Genomic DNA, 21,970 nt, shown 5'->3' with positions numbered 1-21,970 from the left:
CAAAGGAAAGAAAGGGGAGGGAAAGGAAAAGAAGGTCAGTGTAGGGCCATTTTTCAGCTTCTGTCAGGGCTTGCTTTGGGTGTGCTGGCTGAGTCAAAGCACCTTCAGCTTTAATTAGTAGTTAACTAAAAAAAACCCCAATCTTACAACTGGAAACTTGCCAGTTGTGCGGATTCCTGTTTTCCACCCTCCTTTACAGCTGCAGTAATTAACCACTTGTTTATTCTAACAACTCCTGTGGAAGGCAGAGGAACTAGCATGGCCAGTAGGCCTGGGAAAAAATATCCCTTTGATAAAGGCTTATTTACTTCTACATATTAAGCCTCTGTTAAAGGGGCAGGATATTTTTTCCAGACCTGTTGACAACCCTGATTTGTGCTAGAGCATTGCAGTTAGCGTCTGCATTTCCCCTTCCTCCCTCATAAATGCAGCAGATGTAGGAATAATAATAAGAAGAAGATATTGGATTTATATCCCGCCCTCCACTCCGAAGAGTCTCAGAGTGGCTCACAATCTCCTTTACCTTCCTCCCCCACAACAGACACCCTGTGAGGTGGGTGGGGCTGGAGAGGGCTCTCACAGCAGCTGCCCTTTCAAGGACAACCTCTGCCAGAGCTATGGCTGACCCAAGGCCATGCCAGCAGGTGCAAGTGGAGGAGTGGGGAATCAAACCCGGTTCTCCCAGATAAGAGTCCTCACACTTAACCACTACACCAAACTGGCTCTCCATCTCCCTTACTGTGGCAGAGGTGCGACTAGAAAGTAGAGTGCTCCTCTGTTCTGCTCTCCTCCACCCTCTTCTCCTCTGGGCTTTTGAGAGTACTTTCTGTGTTGTTCATCTCACGCCAAACTAGCTGTGTTCAGTCTGTGATGCGAATTCATGAGTGGAACCAATACGGCTGGGATTTGACAGCCAGTTAAGGGCAGAGTAGCAGGATACAATTTTTTAAAAAAAAATTGCATTGTGGATTGGACATGCTGCATGACAGACAGCACCTTTATATGCATTTCTAAGCCACGAAAAAGAATGTATTAGGTAACACGATCTCAGTATTCCGTTCGTGTTTCTTTCAAATGCAGCTCTTGTGTTGATGCTGAGTCATGAATTGGGATGGCCAGCTGCACATTCCAATAGTTTTTTCCTTCCCAAATGCTATTATTGGCTTGGATTAGCACTTCCTCAGCTAGTGCTGTTGTCAGTTGCCAGCATTTCTTGCTGGGTGAACTTAATATCCTCAGTCTGGCACTACAGGAGTATTTGCAGCTACCAGAGAAACCGTCAAAGATCTCTGTTCATAGCAAGTTATAGCAGACGGCATATTATGCTGTAGGGAATACTAGAACCAAAGCCCGTTCACAGCTGGTTTCACTGCAAGAATGCCTCTCCTTCCTACCCCTCAACCAAGGTAGGGGAAAGGGGACAGCCTTACAGATTAGATTTTTGTGGATCATGGGAGCAGGGGTCCTTTTCTAGAAAAATAGGTGATGGAGCTCATTAGCATAGCTCATTAGCATATCCCCCCCCCCCCCCCCGGTCAAAAGCAACCTGATGCTCCTCAAGATCCCCGGACGGAAAGAAGCTCAGCTGTCTAACACCAGAGCCAGAGCGTTTTCAATAATAGCTCCTGCTCTGTGGAATGCCTTACCTGAAAACATCAGGGCCCTGCGAGACCTGTCCCAGTTCTGCGGGGCCTGTAAAACCGAGTTATTTAAACTTGCCTTTAGAGGCTGAAGGGAGGTAGCTATTACCTCACGGCACAGATAATCCCACTGAACCACCATAAGCGAAGCAAGATCATTCCAAGCAATTAGAAACGCACTTCTTGGTCTTAAATGATTGTAAACTGTATTGGTTTATTTTATTGTGTAATCTGTTTTGAATGTTTTATATGGTTAAGTTGCTGTTGTTAGCCGCCTTGAGCCCGCCAGGGGAGGGTGGGATATAAATTTGATTAAATAAAAAATAAGGAGAGCCCTGGGCAAGTGAGACCTGCTTGGGCTGGCTAGAGATTCAGCCAACCCAAGCAGGCCTCACTTGCTTGGGGGTCTCCTGGGCTGCTCCCCCCCCCCCCGAGTCAAGCCAGCCGCTGCCCAGAATCGCTTAAGAAGTGGAGAAAGGGTGGCGCAGGCTTCTTCAGGGGTTAATGAGGGCTGCTGGGGGTGTGGCAAAGCCCCTGGTAGCTGGCTGGCTGCCCGCTCTCCTAACCCAGGGATTGTTATGCAGCTGCACCTACTATTCCATGGACAAGGTAAGTGGGGAGGAAGAGGTGGAACCATCAGTAAGGTTCAGGAGCTGCGCTCCTGTGAGCTCATGTATGAGAATCCACGTTGTTACCAATGGTGTTCCTGCCTGGCTCTTTGGAGCCTGAAGGACTGAGCTTGGGGACTTAGGAACAATGTGCAGTAGGATCCAAATCCAAACCGCCCTGCTCCAATCACAGGCCCCCTGCTGGTTTGAATGACCCAATCACGTGCTAGTGCGGGAACCCGGTGTTGTTCTCCAGTCTTGTTAGTGCAGCCAACCACCATGCTGTACTCAATAAAGAGCTTGTTATCACTTATCACCTCGCCTCTTCAATGCCTAAGAACCCACTATATTATACATGCTTTCCAGGGAGATAGGATAGTATTCTTTGAATTTTCCCCAGCTGTGATAGAGCAGATCGGAAATTTAGGTAGTAGTACTTAGTGCGATCATTCAGCCTGTCTGTATACTTGATGCATCAACTCAGTTATCTGTTTTATATTATGTGTTTCCGGTCTGTTGCCGTAAACAAGTAAATATTGCAGAAAGGGGTATGGAACCTGTTATGCACCTTGGGTGCTGCAAATACTGACTGGCAGGGCTGGATCTAGGGGGGAGCGGAGGGGGGGCTGCTTGCCCCGGGCACCAGCGGAGGGGGGGGCGCCAAATTGGGTATGGAGTCCATTGTATTCTGTGGGTGCATAAGATAGAATGGCCCATAAGGGGACGTCATTTTTTAATTTTGTCCCCCCCCCCCCCTCAAAAAACATGTAGATCCGGTTCTGCTGACTGGAGATAATATTAATAAATATGGTCCTTGATTATCCCAACCCCTGATGTCTGCTCCCCTTATTCTTCCTCTGCCAGTCCTGTTAAGCAAGGTAGGCAGCACAGATTGTGGTTTATAATGTGCACTGCTAGCCTTTTTTGTTTTTCCTTCAGGGCAGTCACCCATTTTCTTCCCTTTCATCCTTGCAGCACCCCTGTGAAGGAGATCAGTGAGCACAGACCACATAAAGCACATTTCAGTCTCATCCATTTCCGTGTGAGAGAGCCAACCCAAGCTTCACTTCTTTGCATGGAACATGCCTGCCACTTGATTGACATAATAATGCAATTATCTGCCTTTATCTGATTGATGGGTCTTTATCTGTGGCCGCCTTTCATGTTAGAGCTGGGATTTCAGTGGAGAGATCTCCCAAGCCCAGGACTTTTGAACAATGAATAATTGCCAGGTTTTGAAATGTGCATGGTAGGAACAACCCCGACCTGGGCAGCCCAGGATAGCCTGATCTCATCAGATCTCAGAAGCGAAGCAGATTCAATTCTAGCTAGTGTTTGGATGGGAGACCTCCAAGGAATACCAGAGCAGGGGCGGCCAGACTTGCTTGACAGAATAAATGTCAGCTGTTTGAGGGCTGCAAGATATGAATGTCAGATGTTTGAGAGAAAGGAAGGCAAATAGATGGGAGGGAGAGGTGGAAAGAAAGCAAATTTAACTTTAAATGCATTTGCCAAGCCGCCAGTTGGTTTGGCTTGGAGAAGTGATTTAAAGAGACAAATGCCTTGTCCAAGCTGGCCCACAGGGTGGTGGGGGCTTCAAGAGCCACACACTGGAAACAGCCACGTGTGGCTCCTGAGCTACAGTTTGGCTACCCCCGTACTAGAATCATAATGTGGAGGCAGGCAATAGCAAACCACCTCTGAATGTTTCTTGCCTGGAAAATGCTACTGGGTTGCCATAAGTCAACGGTGACTTGACAGCAAGAAAAAAAGGGATTTAGCAAAGGAGAAGCAGGACATGAGGAAAACCTATGCAAATTGATCCCTAATTGAACTGTGCTGTTTAAGTGTTAAAATCAGAGATTTCTAATTTCTTTTAAATGGTGAATATTTAATGCAGGGTTGGCCAAACTTAATGCAAGAGCCACATAGAATAAACATCAGATGTTTGAGAGGCACAAGACATGAACGTTGGATGTTTGAGAGCTGCAGGACATGAACATCAGATGTTTGAGAGCCAGGGAGGGAGGAGGGAGGGAGAGTGAGAGGTGGAAACAAAGCAACCTTAACTTCAAATGCATTCTCCAAGTCACCACCTGGCTTGCCTTGGAGAAGTTATTTAAAAAGACAGATGCCTTCTCCTAGCTGGCTGATGGGATGGTGGGGACTTCGGGAGCCATACAATATGTGTGAAAGAGCCACATGTGGTTGCTGAGCTGCAGTTAGGCCACTTCTGATCTAATGTATTCAGTTAAAACTCGCTTCAATACATTTGTTTATCTCAACATGAAAACGATGGTTTCCTGTTACTTGTGACGTGTACTTGAACTTCATGTTTTCTTTTCTTCTCCTTTCTTTTCAAACACTGCTCAGTAAAGGAAACAGCCAGGTTTACAGACCTCTTCTGAGAACATGGCACAGCCACTGCAGTGGGTCAGATATCGCTGGCACCGCCTGATAGCCCGAAAAGGGAGAAAGGATGGCGATACCAGAAGAGAACCCTTCTTCCCAGGAGGCAAAGGGCTCCAGCAGCAGTCCAAGACAGTCAGCAAGCACAGACTTGTTATACCACACCTGGAGCATTTTGAAGAAGAATACGAAAAAGTGTCAAAGCATTATAAGAACAACAGAATACGAACTACCAAGTACACATTATGGAATTTTATACCAAAGAACTTGTTTGAACAGTTTCACAGGTAAAGTTCAATTCTGTGACATTATTCTGAGGTAGACATTTTGTTTTGTTAAGTGTCATGGCCTCATATGTGAATTTATAAGCCAGGCAGAACATGTTCCCATTGCTCGTTATTCTGGGTCAGTGCTCACTTTATAACTCATATTTATAACTCAAGTAAGAGCCCCATGGCGCAGAGTGGTAAAGCTGCAGTACTGCAGTCAGAGCCCTCTGCTCACGACCTGAGTTCGATCCTGGTAGAAGCTGGGTTCAGGTAGCTGGCTCAAGGTTGACTCAGCCTTCTATCCTTCCAAGGTCGGTAAAATGAGTACCCAGCTTGCTGGGGGGAAAGTGTAAAAGACTGGGGAAGGCAATGGCAAACCACCCTGTAAAAAGTTGGGAGGGGCGGTGGCTCAGTGGTAGAGCATCTGCTTGGGAAGCAGAAGGTCCCAGGTTCAATCCCCGGCATCTCCAAAAAAGGGTCCAGGCAAATAGGTGTGAAAAACCTCAGCTTGAGACCCTGGAGAGCCACTGCCAGTCTGAGAAGACAATACTGACTTGGATGGACCCAGGGTCTGATTCAGTATAAGGCAGCTTCATAAGTTTGCCGTGAAAACGTGAGAGCAACGTCACCCCAGAGTCGGAAACGATTGGTGCTTGCACAGGGGACTACCTTTACCTTTTTTTTACTCAAGTACAAACTATAAAGTGAGAATTGATCCACAGTTGTATTAAGTAAAAAAGGTAAAGGTAGTTCCCTGTGCAAGCACCAGTCATTTTCGACTCTGGGGTGACGTTGCTTTTGCAATGTTTTCACAGCAGACTTTTTTTTTCGGGGTAGTTTGCCATTGCCTTACCCATGTATTAAGTATGAACATACAAATTAGGTTATTGCTTCCCTGAGATTCTGGAAGTGAATAGTCAAATTCAGACTGTGGGTCCTTCCTCCAGACACAGGACATCAGACAGTGTGTAAGGAAGAGGTGGGGCAAGTTTCAAGATGAAGCTTCAAGATGATTGGCCTCTGGCAGCAGGAAGTGGTTATGGGCACCCAGTTCCTCCTTCTGACTCCATTACTGTCTGCATGAATTTATTTATGAAAATACCTTTCACCTGCCTTTCTCCCAAAAATGCTTTTCACCAGATTTTCTCAGAAAGAAGTTGCAAACTCTTCTGGTTTCTGAATATTTCTCGGCTTCTAGCTAGTTCCAACCCATGATGTTGTCAGATATTGTATTTGAGATGAATGTGTTAAGGGCCTATGTTCTAATCTGCTTTCAATATTTAGCAACAATGCTGCTTGCTAAGAGCCGCCATTAAGATTTGGAAACCAGATGAGCGAGTCATAACTTGTCTAGAAATCAAGAACAAATGCTGACTTGTTAACCACGCCTTTGAAAACAGAATCTAAAAATATAGAACATGTAAAGCTGCAAATGTTATGAAAAAATGATAAGAGCCCAGCTCAGGTATGAGCCATAGGAGCTATAGAGTAAGCTCTTATTGGATAACGGCTTTTGTAACCATGCTTGCTAAGATATATAAAGTTAGAATAGCTCCTGGTTGAGATATCCTAATTCTGGCTTTTCACCAGTTGTGGGGAACCAGCTAGGAGAGGTAATTATTAGCTTGACTATTATTCTCTATGTTGTCACTGTATTAGTTTTTATCATAGTCATATATTTTTGCAGTGTGATATTTTGTCTATATACCTACACTACGTATAATAAACTAAAGAAAAAGGATTAAAACAGTATCTTGCGTCTCTGTCGGCCCTAATTCAATAAATTATTGTCAAGGGAGAACACACGCTCCAAACCCTGAAGGGAGGGAATCTCAGGTGAAGCCTGGGGTCCGTTCTAACAGTGGGTCAAACACTTAAAACTTGATAATGTTATGCACAAGCATACAACCTAGTGTAAACGTACCGTGTCAATCATGTGTTAAAAATGCAGTAGAATCTGAAGAATCTGTAGGTTATTAAAGAATCTGAAGAAGTGTGCATGCACACAAAAGCTTATACCCAAACCAGTTGATCTTAAAGGTGCCTCTGGACTCAAACTTGGTTCTGTTGGCTTCCTGGTACAGAAAGATCTTGTCACTGGCATCTATCCCATGGTTACCACCAGACTCTTTCAGAGAGGCTGCCCTTGAAGCAGGGCTTTTTTTGTAGAAAAAGCCCAGGAGGAACTGATTTGCATATTAGTTTTTTTGTCGTTGTTGTTTCCAGGCACAATTGAGGGTTCTGGTTTCAACCACTGAGGCCTTGTCGCCTGTTTTCCTTGTTCCTTTTAATGCAATTCTGTTCTGGTTTTTAGAACTGAGGAATGCATATAATTGTCATAACAGCATACGTCACCATACAAATGTCACTAAACTTTCCTCAACGAGCTATTTTATACAAAAGCCTAAAGTTATTTTACACAAAAGCCTAAAGAGAGCCAGTTTGGTGTAGTGGTTAAGTGTGTGGACTCGTATCTGGGAGAACCGGATTTGATTCCCCACTCCTCCACTTGCAGCTGCTGGAATGACCTTAGGTCAGCCATAGCTCTCACAGAGTTGTCCTTGAAAGGGCAGTTGCTGTGAGAGCCCTCTCAGCCCCACTCATCTCACAAGGTGTCTGTTGTAGGGGTAGAAGATTTAGGAGATTGTAAGCCACTCTGAGTCTCTGATTCAGAGAGAAGGGCGGGGTATAAATCTGCAGTCTTCTTCTTATTGGCTGTTCTTTCACACGTGTCATAGGCAGACTCTCCTCATCTACCGTTCATCAGTTGATCCCAACATCCTGTGTGTTCTTTTGTTTTGTTTCAGAGTTGCCAATTTATACTTCCTATTTATAGCTGTGCTAAACTGGATTCCTGTGGTTGAAGCCTTTCAGAAGGAAATCACAATGATACCTCTCCTGGTGGTTCTCGTCATCATTGCAGTGAAAGATGGCGTGGAGGATTACGCAAAATACAAGTTAGACAAAAAGCTAAACAATTTATTGGCACAAGTCTACTGTAGGTAAGCAAATGAAAACCGGACTGGGATTGTTGAGTAGGGTTGCCAGCTCCGGGTTGGAAAATACATGGGGATTTGGGGAGTGGAGTCTCTGAGGATGGTGGGATTTGGGGAGAGGAGGAACTTCAGTGGACTATAATGCCATAGCGTCCATCTTCCAACGCGGCCATTTTCTCCAGGTTAACTGATCTGTCACCTGGAGATCAGTTGTAATCCCAAGGAATGTCCAGCCATTGCCTGGAGGCTGAGGTCCTGGAGAAAATGGTGTGTATAACAGTTATACAAACATCAGTTCTTAAGCTCAGTTAATATTGCATATATATATATAAATATAATTAAACCTCAATTGTATAGTTCAATAACTTATGCAATATTCCACTTATGATAATGCTCGTGTTCAAACTGAGCAGAACATTAACCAAGTAATATTCAGTCATTTCACTAATTCCTAAGGAACAACTCAGAGAGTCGACAATGAAGAGACATCGGAGAACCGCTAATGCCGCTTGAGAAATTGACTAGCAGACTATTGCGTTATAAATTAATTGAGCATTGGTTCCAGATATTGGAGATAAGTGTGTAAGACGAAGGCTGTCGAAACATGCTAAGAAACCAGAAGCGTGTCACATTATACGGCACTCTGTATGTTTGCTGAAGAAATGATACCAGCATAACAGCATTGTACTTCATTTTCACTGAAGAAACCATACAGCACCTTCTCAGACACTGTATAAGTATAGAGCCTGTCTTTTCATTGTGGACTCTGCATTGTTCCTTAGGAATTAGTGAAAGGATTGTGTATTACTTGGTTAATGTTCTGCTCAGTTTGGAAACAAGCATTATCATAACTGGAATATTGTATAAGTTATTGTACTATACAATTGAAGTTTAATAATATATATATATGCAATATTAACTGAGCTTAAGAATTGATGTTTGTATAACTGTCATACACACCGTTTTCTCCAGGACCTCAACCTTACCGTGTTTTCCCAAAGGTTGCCATGTCTCCTTGGGAATATATTGCCTGGAGGTTGGCAGCCTTACTTGCTCTATCAGACCAGTAGCACATCTGTCTCATGATAGCCTCTTGTGATCTCTGTTAGCACTTCAGGGAGTTCTTTGTTCCTCAGAGTATGAGGTATTAGGCCAGTGGGTCTTAACCTTGGAAGACTCTGCTGCTGTCTGCTAAGAGAGGTTGAAACCATAGAGCACATGCTTTTTAGCTGCCCATTTTCTAAGGAAGCACATGACGAGATTACTATTCCATTGTTTAGCAAAATCTCTGGTTTCACTAAAAAGGTCAGACTTGATTATCTTCTCTCTGCTAAGAATGCTAAGATTACTTCATTTATCGCAATATCTTCTCCTTTTTGAGACTTCTACTTAACAAAATGTTAGAAAAAAAACGCTTTTGTTGTTTTGTTATGGTAAAGGATTTCGACATCCAGTCTTGATGATTCTTAATGGTCTGTTTCCTTAGATTTTCTTACCTAGGGTTGCCAGGGCTGTCCTGACTAATGGTTGGAGATTTTTTTTGGGGGGGGGGGGCGGGGGGGGGAATAGGGTTGCCAGAACCAGGAATAGGGTTGCCAGAACCAGGTTGGAAAACTGCTGGAGATTTTGGAGGTGGAACCTCGAGGTGACAGAGACTTCAGTGGGGTAAGAACAGGGGTCATTTTGTAGAAAAATAGGGGGTGGATCTCATCCAGGATTGTTGTGCAGCTGCACCTACTATTCAATGGACAAGGAGGTGGAACCCTCAGAAGGAGGAGGTGGAACTCTCAGAAAGGTTCAGGAGCTGCGCTCCTGTGAGCTCCCACTGAATCTGAGGCCTGGGTAAGAATATCATAGAGTCCACTCTCCAAAGCATTCATTTTCTCCAGGAGAACTGATCTCTGTAGACAGGGCATGGGCATAATTTCTGGAAGCTGACATCCGTGCATCTTAACTGAAAATATGGGAACTAGTTTCTGTTGAACATTTTGTTGAATGTTTAGATCAGGGGTGTCGAGCTCATTTGTTATGAGGGCCGGATCTGACATAAATGAGATCTTGTTGGGCTGGGCCACGTGTGTCATAAAATGTAATGCCAACTAGTGGAGTTATAAACTTTATAAAGGACACAAACACAATTAAAAAAACTTTAAAAATAAAAATAAAACATGCTTAAAACATTAGCACTTGGTCTTTGCATCTCTCCTGTGTGATCCAGGGAACTGGGCAAAGTTCTGCTTCTTTCCTCAGGGAACCAGGAGTGGGTGGGGGGAGCCTCAGCCAATAGAAGGAAGAGGGGCTTTACTCAGTAGCTCTGCTGTGCGATTGAGAGAGCTTGGTAAAGCAAGCTCTCCCCCCTCGTTTCTTCCCCAAGGGAGGAGCCTCAGCCAATTGAGAAAACAGAGGCTTTGCTCTGTAGCTCCTGTGCGATTGAGCAAGCCTGGCAAAGCAAGCTGTGATGCAGAAGGAAAAAAGAGAGAGGGAGAAGGAAGCAGACAACAGCCAGTTGCTTGGGGGCCTGATTCAGCCCCCAGGCTGCATGTTTGATACCCCTGGTTGACATCATTAGAGGGGGAAATAGCTCAGACTTTCTGTCTTGGCTTGTCTCTTTGTCTTTCTCTTTCTCTGTCTTGTGTAAAAAAAAGTGAAAATCTGTAACTTAATAATTTTCAAAATTCAAAGGCCAAAAGTTGAACCAACTAATTTTTATTAACTTGGAGAAAGTTAAACTGCCAAGGAGAGAGTTTATGAAATGTCATGGAAACTTTGTGGAACGGATGCTCACAGAACCTACTTGAAAAACTCTTGCTTTACATGGAGACTTTTCAGCTGCCATTTTGGACTGACCTCTTCAGCATATGACAGAACCATCAGTGATAAGTCTTTCAGTGTTCTTCAAAGGCTTGCTCTTCTTAACCGGGACAGTTCTGTTTATTTCTTTCGATTAATTGCTTTAATGTCACATTGCAGTTTTGCCGGAAGCAGTCACTGCAATTAACAATGGCAAAAAAGTGAAATAATACAGCAGGCTAATAAAGCTAAAATGCCATAAACCCAATAACATTGACATTAAAAACATGGAGTAGACTTTGAGTCCAGTGGCACCTTCAAGACCAACAAAGTTGAATTCTAGATATAAGCTTTTGTGTGCATACATATGGGTGGCTACCCACCTGAATTAAAAACACTGTCAGGCAGTCATTTTTTATTCTGTTTGAGTTAATTCTAATGTTTCTCCCTTATCTGTCAGGAAACATTAGAACCCAGTCTGAATCGTTTACTCCGTTTATTCTGTCTGAGAAAGTTTATTTTTAAAGTATTTGCCTTACCCCATTGGCTTTCAAGAAGCAGTGTCAATAAAAAAAAAAGCAATTAATATGCATTGTCATACTTCCTAATTCCTCGAGTGTTTCCTTGTTCTGTGAAATAACAATTGTGCAAGCTTGAAAGAAGAATTTAATGGAAAGGTAAACAAATAACTCAAAAAACATTGAACAAAGTTTGAGTCTAGTGACACTTTTAAGACCAGCAAAGTCCCCCCCCCCCCCCCCCCAATATATAAGCTGTTCTGTGCTCGCACACTAAACCCATCTTCCACTATGTTTTAATGTATTTTTCTTCTAATGGCAAACTATATGTATGTTACATGTTAAAAGGTAAATTAGTTGGATGGGGGAAACTTCTGAGAAAGAAATGCCCCGGCTTATACAGTAGAGTGATTAACAGACATTCTCACATTTTGACATATTAACTGTTTTATTGCTTTCTCATACCCGTGCTACCCAGATCAAAGGTTTACTCAATTTTTTAATTGTATTATTCTGTCATTGGATCTTAAATTTGTACCATTTTGCATTCTAAACCACTGCTTACCAGCTATATGTAGCTCTGCTCACTGTACCTGATTCCTTGTCTGATGAAGTGTGCTTGGAGCACACAAAAGCTTACGTTCTGAATAAAACTTTGTTGGTCTTAAAGGTGAACTTGACTCCTACTTTGTTCTGCATGGCTCACACTTCTTTGTTATTTTATCTCTTCTTGTTTCCTGAAAAATGGTAGAAGGGGTGTGAACAAAAGAACCAACAGACCTAATCGTCCCTTGTGATTAAACTCCTGCTTTTCATCAAAACATAAGTTGAGTGAGCTTTGTTAGGGTAGATCTCTTTATCAACTTCCCTGCTGCACCTATGCTGACCAGAATAATCTAGAAGCCACCCCCCCCCCCCACCAAAAGCCTGGATTGTGAAAGTCAGAACTTCAAAAAGGAATTTTTTAACTCAGCATTGAATTCCCCCCTCCCTGCGCTGAATAGGCACCTTCCAAGTCAATATGAGGTCTTTGACATTCCGTTAAAACGCACAACATCAACTGGATTTAAATTATTTCAGGCTGAGCTCGACGGAACAGTGAACTTCTTCCACATTTTAGAAAATCTGCAAGGCTTAGAAGTGTTAATTACAGTCAGGCTCAGCATTGTTTGGGGACGCTGTGGGCTTCTGGCAGACGCTAGTATAGTTTCGGCTGTGTTTTGTACCTATAGTGCCGTATCGATTTTGCACATTGATTTTGTGTCCTCTTAGAAACCCAGTGATAACCATCTAGCGAAGGAACCTGGCAACTGACTTGTACTTAAATGTTTCTAGACCTTTGTGGTATATACTGCCACTACATTCCACTGCATGTATATACTTCCACTATATTTTAATGTATTCTTTTTTTCTAATGGCAAACTATAATGATGTTATAACCTCTTGAGATACTAATGCCCTCCATTTAAACCCACAACTAACGAAGCCAGAATGACACCCAGATTTATGGCACTTCACACCTATGACATCAGTCTGCTTTTTATCACCCTCCACTGTTGTTTCAGCCCAGTTAACAACACTAACTAACAAACCCAGACCCCAATCTGTGATTCTTTTAATCTGCTAAAAACATTCCCATGACTCTACATACCAACTCACTGCCCACTTTCTCTATATTTAAGGATGGCTTGCCATTCCAATTTTGTCTAATGAAGTCTGCTTAGAGCATTTATTTATTTATTTATTTTTGGTCAATTTGTATTCCGCCCTTTCCCAGACAGGCTCAGGGTAAAACCGGTCACATACAATAAAACCAATAAGCACAATTAAAGCAACAGCATTATATAACAAAGGTGGGCGGGCACATAGTGCAAATTGAGATATAATCATTCAGTGGCCCAGATATAGTAGTTCAGATGATGGATCGCGGTGGGGGAGGATAACCGATGGTATAGGCATATGAAAGCTTACATTCTGAATAAAACTTAGTTGGCCTTAAAGGTGCAGTAGACTTTTATGGGGTGTTTTGCCATTGCCTTCCCCAGTCATCTACACTTTCCCCCCAGCAAGCTGGGTTCAAGCCTCCAAACAGCCAAATTTTTTTCTCTTTAAATGGGCAGTTTTTAAAAAGTAAGTATTATAAGCATTAAGAGCCCCATGGCACAGAGTGGTAAAGCTGCAGTACTGCAGTCTGAGCTCCCTGCTCACGACCTGAGTTTGATCCTGGCGGAAGCTGGGTTCAGGTAGCCGGCTCCAGGTTGACTCAGTCTTCCATCCTTCCGAGGTTGGTAAAATGAGTCCCCAGCTTGCTGGAGGGGGTGGGGAAGTGTAGATGACTGGGGAAGGCAATGGCAAACCACCCCGTAAAAAGTCTGCCGTGAAAACGCTATGAAAGCAACGTTACCCCAGAGTCGGAAACGACTGGTGCTTGCACAGGGGACCTTTTCCTTTCCTTTCCAAGAGAAGTTAAACTACAGAACACCCGCTCACGGGCCTTCTCGGCTGCGGCCCCATATCTCTGGAACCAACTTCCAGAGGAGGTGCGGGCCCTGCGGAACCTTGATCAGTTCCGCAGGGCCTGCAAGACCACTCTTTTTAAATTAGCTTTTATGAACAGCTGAAGTACAATTTTACAATGAAGAAAATCCGCCATTAGCACTAACTAGAATAGCGTCAATGATAATGTTATAGTTTGTTTTAATTAATGTTCTACTGGTTTTTAAGGTTAAGTTAATGCTTAATTCAATGTTCTTAATGTAATGGTTTTAATTAATGCACCATTGGTTACTATGTTGTTTATTAATGTTTTATTTATTAATGTACCATTGGTCACTGTGTTGTTAGCCGCCTTGAGCCTGCTTCGGCGGGGGAGGGCAGGGTACAAATAAAATTTTTTATTATTATTATTATTATTATTTTTCCTGTATTATCATACATTCTTAAAAGCTTTATTTAAAAAATTAGCTTGTACTGGTGCTTTCAGAGCTTTGCTTCTTCCGCGGCAAGGAACATTTCCAATGCTTTCTGAAAGTAAAACATGCAGTGCAAACATTCTTAGTCAGCATTTCCCCCTCTCCATGTAATGGCAGAGCAATCCAGTTACAAATGCATCCCCAGCCCCCAGCTACAGAGAGTTTAATAGATTTTATTGCGTGTCGTCATTAATGATTTATAATTGCAGCATTTTTTTTTTACACATGGCTTTTAAAGGTAGGGTGTTCCCCCTCCCCTTGTTTTTCAGACGTGAAAGAGCATACGTAGACAGATTCTGGAAAAATGTGACTGTTGGAGATATTATCCGATTGTCCTGTAACGAGGAAATCCCTGCCGACATGGTGCTGATATATTCCACGGATGCAGACGGAACCTGCTACATTGAAACGTCCAGCCTTGATGGAGAGACCAATTTGAAGCAGAGGCAGGTGGCGAGAGGATTTGGAAATCAGGTATACTCCCAAAGGACCACCTGTCCTTGTATAGTTCTGCTTAACACCTTAAGGTTGTCCCTTCACAGTCCACATTTCTGCCAGCAGCATTTTCTGTGGCGGAGCCCACCCTTTGGAATAGTCTTCTAGAGCAGGTGCACAGGACAACTTCCCTGGTAAGATGTAGGATGTTTTGCTAGGCAGTAGGCCTGTGAGTGACTTTTTAGAAAAGGTAAAGGAAGTCCCCTGTGCAAGCACCGGTCGTTTCAAGCTCTGGGGTGATGTCACATCATGACGTTTTCACAGCAGACTTTTTACAGGGTGGTTTGTCATTGCCTTCCCCAGTCATCTACACTTTCCCCCCAGCAAACTGGGCACACATTTTACCGACCTCAGAAGGATAGAAGGCTGAGTCAACCTCGAGTCGGCTATCTGAACCCAGCTTCCACCAGGATCGAACTCAGGTTGTGAGCAGAGAGTTTGGACTGCAGTACTGCAGCTTTACCACTCTGTGCCACGGGGCTTTTGAAGGCCGGCCTATTTTCTGGTTTTGCTAGTGCAAAACTGATACAATTTTTTTCTTTCTAAGGTTCAATCAGATTTCTGTGGGTTCTGAGCGTGTGAATGATGGGCAGTGGCTGTAGCTTTATGCTGGATCAGTTCTAGTCACATTTGCTGTATTTTTTTTAATAAATTGTATTTTATGGGGTTTAATTGTGAGAGGCGGGATATAACATTTTATGATAAATGTTTTCTAAATAAGGATTACAGCTTGGCGGGAGAGCATCTACTTAGCATGGTAAAGGTCCAGGATCAGTCTTGGCCTCTCTAGTTCAAAAGAGGGAAATAGGTGATATGAAAGACCTCTGCCTGAGACCCTGGAGAGCTGCGGCCAATCAGAGTAGACAACAAGGCCATGATAGATCAGCCATCTGATTAATGTTGCCAACAGCCTTGAGGGAAAATGTCATGTTCCTTTAATAGAGGCTTAGTGGGATGTGATTTACCTGATGAGATTAGTGACCTCCATGCCATGAAAAACTTCACCTGCCCATTTCTGCCTGCCCTGGTTGTAAGGGACAGGACAAGGCCATAGTCAGCAGTGGGGCTTTAGGGGCCAAGCCCCCCCTATGGGGATCTTCAGAGCACCATCCCAATCTCAAGCCACAATCTTAGCTGTTCGCCTCACTGGAAGGAGCACCAAAGCGATTCTTTGCGCCTCGTGCTGGCACAACATGCAAAGATTGTGGCTTAAAATTGGGGGGGAGGGGCATTGGGGGGGGTGGCATGGCCCTTCCTGTTGGTGGGCCGGGCCAGTATCGTTAAAGCCAGCCTGTGCCAGCCTGAAGTGATTTTTATAACCCTCCTTCCTTCCTGCAGCTCTTCCTGCGGAAGGAAGGAAGGTTAGTGAAATTCAGGGCTCTTTTTTGTAGCAGGAACTCCTTTGCATTTTAGGCCACACTCCCCTGATGTAGCCAATCCTCCTGGAGCTTACAGTAGGCCCTGTAATAAGAGCCCTGGAAGCTCTTGGAGGATTGGCTACTTCAGGGGTGTGTGGCCTAATATTCAAAGGAGTTCCTGCTACAAAAAAAGCCCTGGTGAAATTACTTTGGGCCACCCAGCAGTGACATGGCTTTGATAATACTGACTTGGCCTGCCAATCATGAAGAGCCAAGGTAAGCAGCTACCACTGCTCTCGCTCCCCTCTGTGGCTAGAGCTTATGATGAAGTAGTAATAACACGTTTCCTAGGTAAAAAAAAAAAAAAACGTGTTTCAGTGTTGACCTTCGTCTGCCCACTTTACTTCATAATATCTGGAACCAATGCTCAAAAACAGTATATGCGCAAGTTAATCAATTACTTCCAATGGCATTAGCGGTTCTCTGACTGAGTGGGCAGACAAGGTCAACACTGAAACACAGGGGTTTTTTACCTAGGAAATGTGTTATTACTACTTCATCATAAGCTCTTCATTCATATTCTTCGAGTCTTCACCTTGTTCTATAGCAGCAGCATCTTTGTACGACTATATTGCTACTGCATCAGCGAGGTCTCTGCACCTACAAGGACACTTCACTTTCAGAAATTTTTGTCCTTGGTGGACTCTCTCAGTGACTTATACATATTATTAACTCATTCTATTTTTGCCTTGTTAGTGTCAGCATTTGTATTCTTTTGAATTAAAGTGTGCTTATTGCTTAAAATCGTATGTTTTTGGGAACTGTGGAATTCATTAATTGTATGAATTTGTGGATTTGAATACTAAGTAAATTGGTTCTAAAAAGCATTAAGCTGTGAAAACTTTGTAATATTGATAAATTTTAGGACATGTGACTAATTGCTAAGTCATATTAGTGAACACGGGTCTCTCCAGGCTTCCTACCTGGGGAGTGGCAGCCCAAACTTTAGTGTCAGTAGCTCACAAAGTAGAATTTTTGCCCACAAGACTCCACAGCTTACGAAGAGCAGCCTTTACTGGCAGAAGAATTTATTCTTCCTGTCCGTTGCTGCAGTCCATGTCTGAGCGGCTTCTCTTCCTCCCTTGTTCACATACAGGAGTGTGAAATTGATCCAGGACAATTCTCAAGTAAAATAGAATGTGAGAGCCCTAACAATGACCTCAACAGCTTCCGGGGCTTTCTGTAAGTAATTTGGAACAAACTGTGTGTTGTTCATTGTATCCCTTTGAAGAACATTTATAGAGCCAGTTTGGTGTAGTGGAGTCTTATCTGGGAGAATGGAGAAAGCCGGCAGCAACTGATGAGAGCATGCGTAGACCCATGTTGAAAAAATTGAGCTGAGGCTCTGTGTAACATCGGAAGAAGGAGGCTGACGAAGTGATCAAAACTGTGAGGAGTCCTTTCATAAGTGGTTCCTTCCTTACTCTTTCCACATCATTAGGAGTTGGGCACTGAGGAAAAAAGCATTCACCCACAACTGAGTCTACTCGAAGGAAGCCGATTTACAGGGCTACTGAAAGACTCTGTGGGAAAATTCATATGTTGAAAGCTCAGTGTTCCTTAGTTTTGTTTTGTTTTAAGTTTCATTTAAACTTGCACCTAAACGTATTTATACATTTCCGTGTAAATTTCATTGCTTCTGGTGGTTTTTCTGTTATTTCCAGATTCTGGTAAGGGGCAGGAGCTGAACTGGTTTAATATGTGTCATGCCAATACTGTTGCATCACTTCTGGTGCGACGCCAGAAGTGATGTCATCATGTCAGGGTGATGCTCTAAGAATCCTGAAGTGTTACCCGACAGATGACATCACTTCCAGGGTCATGCTAGGTTTGACATAAGCTTGTCAGCGCAACGCCGATTTTTCCTTTCTTTTCAAGGGCTGCCAGTGGGAGGTCTCCTGCTTTAGCTCTACTGGGAGACCTGGGGGCGCTAGTTACCACCTGGGGCAGATTTAGGACATGGAGAGAAGAGGGCGTGGAATAGTCCTGGACTCCTGGCTGGCCGATTGCATCCAGCCATTGTGAGTCTCCCAGGCAGAGCACAATCACAGCTGGCTTGTGTCTTACGTCCTCCTAGGGAGCATTCGAATCAGGAGCACGTGGGCCTGAGTAAGGAGAACTTGCTCCTACGAGGATGCACGATCCGAAACACGGAAGCTGTTGTTGGCATTGTGGTGTATGCAGGTGAGCTGCTGCCGACCGTGTGAACTGTACCAATCCTGGACTACAGACAGAAGGAAGCCTCCCTTGCTGTCAGGTCCACAAGCACAAAGACTCCTGGAGAGCTACAGTGAAATGCAGAGCACTAGCAAAATGCCCACTACAGTGCCGGGCAAGGCTCAGAGGGGTCCCTTTGCTTCTACCCCTTCCTAATTCAGGTTGCCATTTTTAAAATTAGTAATCCTTTTTAGATTCCAAGGGATGAATATCACAAAATAAGAATATTTAGTAAAGATGCTGTATAATCGTCTTGACTTTCCTTAGCTTTCACACAGGTATTTTTGATGTCTGTAGATTCCATGGAAGGATCAATTGTATGGTTGCCAGCTCCGGGATGGGAAATACCTGGAGATTTTGGGGGTGAAGCATGAGGAGGGTGAGGTTTGGGGAGGGGAGGGACTTCGATGGGATATAATGCCATAGAGTCTAAATTGCCAGGTCTGACCTGGGTCTGGGTGGAGGATGTGCCTCACATGCACAGCATGGCGATGTCACCCAGAAGTGACATCATAGCACCAGGCACATTGTGCAGGGGATGCGTCAGCATTTGGGTTAAAAACTCTATGGTGCCATAGAGTTTTCACTCAAATGCTAGAGCGCCTCCATGTGAAATGTCCGGCATGACGACAACCCTTCTGAGTGACATCATCACGTCGGGAGCAGACAAAGCTCTTTGCGGGGGAAGGGATCCCCTTGCCAGCCAGCTTGTAAGCCGCTCTGAGACTCTGATTCAGAGAGAAGGGCGGGGTATAAATCTGCAGTCTCCTTCTTCTTCTGATCTGGGTCGCCACTGCCTAACCCTAATCAAATCTGTTTTGTGTGTCCAAAGGTCATGAAACCAAAGCGATGCTGAACAATATGGGGCCTCGTCACAAGCGGAGCAGACTTGAGAAGAGGGTGAACGGCCATATCTTGTGGTGTGTCCTGCTTCTGATAGTGATGTGTTCTATAGCGGCTGTGGGTAAGCTGTGTATGTCAGATACAGGCTGCACCTTCTTTCATTCTAGTATTTAGTTGGGCTCTTCTGCTTTCTGAAGTAGGATTGAACTTTCGCCAACCTGCTCCACGCAGGGATTGAACTTTCGCTGGGATTGAACTTTCGCCAACCTGCTCCACGCAAAGCAGAGGCTCTTCCACTGAGCCATAGCCCCTCCCTCTTGTTTGTGCAGCTCCCTTTCTCACACCTGGTCCCCCAGCCGAGTGACTGTCAGAATTCTGCTGCCCATCACTGGTCATCAGAGATGAGAAACATTCAAACTGTGGAGCAGGAATGCACAGGAACGCAGTTCCGGCTGGCTAGTTGGCCTAAGATGCAAATGAGTTTCTGCTGGGCTTTTTCTACCCAAAAGCCCCATGTGAAACAATGGTGGCATAAGGGGGTGTGGCCTAATATGCAAATGAGTTCCTGCTGGGCCTCTTCTACTAAAAAAGCCCTGTGTGAGGCGATGGTGCCAACAGGGGGTGTGGCCTAATATGCAAATGTGTTCCTGCTGGGCTTTTCCCACCAAAAAGCTCTGTGTGGAACAATGGCGACATCAGGGGGTGTGGCCTAATATGCAAATGAGTTTCTGCTGGGCTTTCTCTACTAAAAAAGCCCTGTGTGGAGCAATGGTCCCATCAGGGGGTGTGGCCTGATATGCAAATTAGTTCCTGCTGGGCTTTTCCACCAAAAAGCTCTGTGTGAAATAATGGTGGCATCAGGGGGGTGGCCTAATATGCAAATGAGTTCCTGCCGGGCTTCTCCTACGTAAAAAGCCCTGGATAAAAGTGATTGGAAAGTGTTGTGTTTTTGAAAATTTATTACTGAAAAATACATCAGTGAGATTGCTTTTCCTCTAAGTGCTCATAGGATTATAGATTTGGGAAGTATATAGATAATATTAAAATACAAAATCTTAACTAGAGGTTGACCTTTTTTGCATTCTGTATTACGCTAAGGCCAGGGCCTTGAAGTGCACTATCATTTATAGTTTGATGTTGTTAATATTTCCCCCCGTTTTTTCCTTTTTAAAGGTCATGGGCTTTGGCTGAATAGATATTCACAGCCCCCTCTGTATAGTGTTACAGATTCTGATGGAAAACAGGACATCACTCCATTATTGGGAGCATTCTATTTGTTTTGGAGGATGATCATTGTATTACAGGTAATTTCACAGCGCTGCCACTTCCAGTATATCAGAAACCTGGAGCTTTCTGAATATGACACAGCTGATCCAGATGTTTTTCAATGCAAATTAGAACATGATCTGGCACTGTGAATAAAGCTGTACTAAATTATTGTTTTCTTTCTTTCTTTCTTTCTTTCTTTCTTTCTTTCTTTCTTTCTTTCTTTCTTTCTTTCTTTCTTCCTTCCTTCCTTCCTTCCTTCCTTCCTTCCTTCCTTCCTTCCTTCCTTCCTTCCTTCCTTCCTTCCTTCCTTCCTTCCTTCCTTGACAGGTCTTGATTCCAGTTTCTCTTTACGTTTCCATTGAAGTTGTGAAATTGGGACAAATCTATTTAATCCAGAATGACATAGATTTTTACAATGAAAAGACAGACTCTACGATCAAGTGTACAGCGCTGAATATTGCTGAAGACCTTGGGCAGATCAAGTATATTTTTTCAGACAAGACCGGGACGCTCACAGAGAACAAAATGGTTTTCCGGAGGTGTAGCATAGCAGGGCAGGAGTACGGACATGAAGAAAACGGTAAATCTGAGATAGAATGGAATAGCTGGCTAAGTATGAAAAGTTCCAACGGTTTGCGTCTGGCCATGCATTTGGGAAGTGAATGCATTAAGGTATCATAGACAAGCCACTTGCCTTTCAGTCTCAGCCCCCTTTCCATCTGTAATGTGCTGGGAGAAAGTGTTGACAAGTTGTAGCCAAATTACGAAGAACCCTGGTGGGGCTTTCAGGGCAGGAGACATTCGGAAGTGGCTTGCCATTGCCTGCCTCTGCATAGTGTCCCTGGATTTCCTTTGTAATCTCCCATCCAAGTACTAAGCAGGGCTTACCTTCCAGCGCTGTCAAGATCAGGTGAGACTGGGCCAGATTGTCAGGGCTGGATCTAGGGAGGGAGCAGAGGGGGTACTTGCCCCGGGCACTGCCAGATGGGGGGTGCCAAATTGGGTATGGAGTCCATTCTAGTCTATGGGCCCATAAGGTGGCGTCATTTCTTAATTTTGCCCTCCCTCAAACATGTAGATCCATTCCTGCAGATTGTACCTCCCCATCTGTAATACAGGAGTTTAATTCTGCTTTTAGAACAACTACAGTAATGCATACATTACTATTATGTATTATGCAGTAATGCATACATTGAGAGCCAGTTTGGTGTAGTAGTTAAGTGTGTGGACTCTTATCTGGGAGAACCGGGTTTGATTCCCCACTTCTCCACTTGCAGCTGCTGGAATGGCCTTGGGTCAGCCATAGATGTCAACTCTTTTTCTAGCAGGAACTCCTCTACATATTAGGTCACGCCCCCTGATGTAGCCAATCTTCCAAGAGCTTAGAGGGCTCTTCATACAGGGCCTACTGGAAGCTCCAGGAGGATTGGCTACATCAGGGGGCATGGCCTAATATGCTGAGGAGCTCTTGCTAGAAAAATAGCCCTGGCTGTCACAGAACTGTCTTTGAAAGGGAATTTCTGGGA

General features: G+C 44.1%; 1 protein-coding gene across 1 annotated transcript in view; it reads left to right on the top strand.

Annotated features, from left to right (window-relative positions):
- The first annotated feature begins 4,610 nt into the window (after positions 1-4,610).
- The window catches only part of ATP10D (ATPase phospholipid transporting 10D (putative)), a 48,242-nt gene continuing 30,882 nt past the window's right edge, over positions 4,611-21,970 (top strand). Inside the window, exons 1-7 of the mRNA XM_060247360.1 lie at positions 4,611-4,944; positions 7,734-7,928; positions 14,472-14,676; positions 17,212-17,297; positions 18,193-18,299; positions 19,165-19,296; positions 20,809-21,024. Coding sequence (XP_060103343.1) covers positions 4,661-4,944; positions 7,734-7,928; positions 14,472-14,676; positions 17,212-17,297; positions 18,193-18,299; positions 19,165-19,296; positions 20,809-21,024 — 1,225 coding nt within the window. The 5' untranslated portion in view covers positions 4,611-4,660. The remainder of the gene's footprint in view (positions 4,945-7,733; positions 7,929-14,471; positions 14,677-17,211; positions 17,298-18,192; positions 18,300-19,164; positions 19,297-20,808; positions 21,025-21,970) is intronic.

This window comes from Heteronotia binoei, chromosome 9 (assembly GCF_032191835.1).
Source record: "Heteronotia binoei isolate CCM8104 ecotype False Entrance Well chromosome 9, APGP_CSIRO_Hbin_v1, whole genome shotgun sequence".
Classification (NCBI taxonomy): domain Eukaryota; kingdom Metazoa; phylum Chordata; class Lepidosauria; order Squamata; family Gekkonidae; genus Heteronotia; species Heteronotia binoei.
Note: the sequence above shows the minus strand (reverse complement) of the source record. Positions and strands in the feature narration are given on the sequence as shown.